At 39.2% G+C, this 3,793-nt stretch overlaps 1 protein-coding gene across 1 annotated transcript; it reads right to left on the bottom strand.

The window, feature by feature from the left end:
* On the bottom strand, positions 1 to 3,503 carry LOC104492766 (myelin P2 protein-like). Its single transcript, XM_010135360.1, has 4 exons — positions 3,394 to 3,503; positions 1,961 to 2,133; positions 1,647 to 1,748; positions 1 to 230 (listed from the first exon to the last, which is right to left on the bottom strand). Exons 1-4 carry the CDS (start codon positions 3,464 to 3,466, stop codon positions 180 to 182), a joined length of 399 nt encoding a protein of 132 aa, XP_010133662.1. The 5' UTR covers positions 3,467 to 3,503; the 3' UTR covers positions 1 to 179.
* Between the last annotated feature and the right edge of the window lie 290 nt (positions 3,504 to 3,793).

The raw sequence follows: 3,793 nt of genomic DNA, 5'->3' as shown, positions 1-3,793 counted from the left end.
TGTAGAAAGCTGAGCATTTTATTGAATAGCCACAACAAATTAGACTAGTTGTGTAACTGTTTTGAGCTATATCTGTAAAAAGTACAGTTCTCTTTAAAAAGGTTTTGTGGATGGATTCTCCTTCAGTTAGGTTGGTTTTCTTCAGCTTTAAGCATTAGTCCTGAGTGAAGATGGTTTCTTCAGGCTTTTTCATAAACCCTTTTGCAGGAAACATTATTCATAGAGCATTCCTGGAAAGAAAGACAAGTTTAATCAGCTTTTAACCCTCAGTAAATATTTGTTAGTCAGAAGGTAGAGAATTACTTATCTGTTGGGAGCCAGTGTAAGAAAAAATTCGCATTTCTCCTGCTCTAAAACCAATTGCCAAACCAATGAATCTCAAGTTTGAGAGCTTCAGGAACCGAAGTCTGAAATACAAGCAGGGCTGAAAGCACATCCAAGGACTGCTCCAGTGATCCCCAGCAGATTTTTAATATCCTCTTAAAAACCTCCAAAGAAGATCTCCTAGGACTTCTGTGGAGGGTGGTTGGGCTCTGGGACTAGGCATTAGTCTTTTTTCCCTGCACTTTTTGCAGCTGTGGCTTGTCTTCTTCACACAGGTGTGCACAGCACGTACCCACACATACACACACAGAGTCCTACACAGCTTTCAGACTTGCAGCTGCTGGTGTCAGCCTCTGCAGGTTAGGCTCTGTCCTCATCTCTTTTTCTGTCAGATCAAACTCGGTTTCATTCGATCTTTCTTAATGAAGTTTGTATTAAAATCTACTTCTATTTGTTCCCCCCGCTCTCTATTCAATGAAATTTAAATATTAAATTTATGGACATACTATTCTCTAGGGAAGGGCAGAGGCTCTTCCAGAATTTCATGTATATATATCATTTTGTAGAATATAGGAATCTCAGCTGCCTTTTATGAACACATTTTCAGTCCCCTCCCAGATTCTTCAAAGCGCCCTTCCTAAAACTGGAGAGCAGTGGTGGGAAGACCCAAACTGCAGGTGAGCCTCACTGGCATTATACCAACCACAATACTCTCTGACCAGATAAAACCAACTAACAGAGCTCAGATATAGGCTTTTTTTTTTTTTTTTTCTTTTTCACAACCACAATACTCTCTGACCAGATAAAACCAACTAACAGAGCTCAGATATAGGCTTTTTTTTTTTTTTTTTGCTTTGTCATTTTTTTCTTGACATAGCTGTTGGTGATCCACAGTACAGTTCCCACAGATGACTGCTGAGTCTCTGCTGGAGATGAACAGGCACGTTTTGCTTCAGCACAGAGAGGGCACAGTTAACACAGACTCTGCTAATGCTTCCTCTATACTTTAAGTCCAGGACTTAAAAATTGAGATATAAAAATTTCCCTCACTGGGACATTGTTTTTTTCCTCCCTATTCTTTCCTAACCATGTATTGCTATGAATAGAGAACAGAGATCTCAATACCATTCCGTAAGTTTAACAGCATTTCAGTTTTAATACATATTTTAGACTGACTCAGAGAGCATTTTCACCGAGTGCACAAGGCCCTTTCAGATGCTTTCACTCTCTGTTTTTTAAACCAAGATGTATTTTTTAATACATCTGCCAAACATGAATTCTGCACACTGAATTCAGTGATTAAGTAACAAAAATGAACTCACCACCACCAGGTTCCCATCCACCACTTTTCTCCTTATGATAGTCTCTTTTCCGTCCCACTTCTGCACCTGGTTCAGTATGCCGTTGTCTAGAGTTATGACGTTCTGCCAAAGGAAAAAAAGCAAAGCATGGCAGTTTCATCAGGGTCCTCTGGGCTGAAGAGAAGGCTGTCTCCATGTCCAAACAGCCCTGAAGCACAAAGCATCCATACCACTCTTACCTGTGAAGGCAGCTTTTCTACACTGGATGTCAGAATCACATCCCCGCCCTTCTGCTCCCGTATCCCTTATTTGGTAAGTGTTGGTTTTGGACTCACCTTTGTTTTTCTGTCATCTGCTGTGGTCTCATCAAACTCTTCACCCAGCTTGAAAGAGACCTCTGTATTTTTGAGGGTGCTTTCTGTTTTGATGGTTATCATATCACCATTCTTGCTGAAAGTTACGTTTGGCTTAGCCACAGCAGCCATTTTCCTGGTAGCAAACCCCACACCTGTAAATAAGACAGGGTATTATGAGATTTTTATCTTTACTCAACGACTTTCTCTTATTTGTTGAGGGAAAAAAAAAAACAACCTTCAGTGCTGAATTCCCTATTACTTTTTGAACTTTTTATTAATTCTCAGTTGCAGAGGTTCTTTTGTAACATCTCAATAACTTGATATGGTTATAGACCAAGCCGCGTGGGATGACATAAGGAAACTCTCTGGTCTGTCGTTGTCAGAATAGTGAAAGCAGTATTTCAAAGACTGAGACAAGATTTTAATGCCAGTTAGTTGCACATACACTTATTCAAATTAACAGCGGTGGCTTGTGCATTAACTTGTGTACTAACCTTTTCTAAAAGTAAAGAAGCAGAAATATATGAGAGTTCTAAGCCACAAAAACAAACAAACAATTTTTTAAAAAAATTTTAAAGTTTATCAGTGGCTACGCTGAATAAAAGGAAATGATTAAGAAATATCTGGCAATGGTTATGTCCTGAGTAAAATCTGAGGCAAAGATTAAGAGTGCAAGACTTGCACTGAAAGCTGACTCAATGCTGCATAAGTGTCAGCGACTATTTCACCCCTAATCTCCAAATAAACCCCTATCTTTTCCCATGTACTGATCCAATCAGTGCAAGTTACCCCATACATCCCCCACACTAAAAGAATGGGGATACCTTTTAAAGACCAATTTTAATTCCAAGCAGAAGTCTACACCTTTAGAGAAGAGAGTTATCCCGCAAATCTTTTGCAAGTATCTGCATGAATCCATGCAATTTTCTTTGTTAATATTCATTGGAGGCAACTACAGAGTTTCATTCACTGTAATACCCATGACAATTAATCCGTCTCTTATGCCAGTAGGAACATAAAGAAGTTTAGGTGTGTTGCTTTTAGACATAGGGAAGCTTGCAACATTCTGGCATTACACTGCTTTGTACGTCCAAGGATAAAAGCTAATCCACAGAAAGTATTGCAGTAATGTTCTTCCATTTCTAACACTACTAAGTAGGCATGCATAGACTTGGCTTACCCAAAACTATTTCTCCCAGTCAAGGGTTTTTTAATTCCTTATAGGAATTTGACATCACTAATGCAAACAGCCAAGTTCTCCAATTTAAGACCATCTGATCAAAATAGTTAGACTAAATAAGCAGAATAAACTTGATAAACAGAATAGCTAGAAAAAGCAAGCAAGGAATTAAGTTCAAAATCAGCATTCCTTTCCTGTCCCAGATACAACAACTCTAAATAACAATTCTCACCCAGCTCTTTCATATAATCCTCAAAGTTTTCACTAGAAAGTAGCTTCCAGGTGCCCAAAAACTGGTCACACATTTTGTCAGGCCAGAGAGAAGTCTTCCACAGGATCAAGCAGAAATGTATGACAGGAGGATAGTATGAGCTTCAGGAGATCAGGAGTTGTCTTTAAAAAGGAGCCTTGGCCACATGATGCTCTAGGATGACCAATGAAGAGGGAGTCCCAGTGCCCAGTGTTTTCCTTCCTCCTCTACCCCTCCTTTGCCAGTAGGTCATAGTGTTGTTATTCATACGCCCTTACTAGCACGAAGGTCACTGTCTTGTTTTTATTTAATTATTTTTGTCATTCAAGAACGCTCTGCCTTAAAGGCAAATGATTGAATCATATTGAATCATATTGTCTTT

The sequence above is a fragment of the Buceros rhinoceros genome, unplaced genomic scaffold (assembly GCF_000710305.1).
Source record: "Buceros rhinoceros silvestris isolate BGI_N320 unplaced genomic scaffold, ASM71030v1 scaffold3174, whole genome shotgun sequence".
Lineage (NCBI taxonomy): Eukaryota > Metazoa > Chordata > Aves > Bucerotiformes > Bucerotidae > Buceros > Buceros rhinoceros.
The sequence above is the reverse complement of the archived record's forward strand: the minus strand, read 5'-3'. Positions and strand labels throughout refer to the sequence as shown.

Coding starts and splice junctions, on each gene's coding strand:
- LOC104492766 (XM_010135360.1), bottom strand. CDS start 3,466: ATGTGTGACCAGTTTTTGGGCACCTGGAAGCTACTTTCTAGTGAAAAC. Junction 1,749..1,960: donor CAGATGACAGAAAAACAAAG/GTGAGTCCAAAA, acceptor TTCCTTTGGCAG/AACGTCATAACTCTAGACAA. Junction 231..1,646: donor TGGATGGGAACCTGGTGGTG/GTGAGTTCATTT, acceptor CTTTCTTTCCAG/GAATGCTCTATGAATAATGT.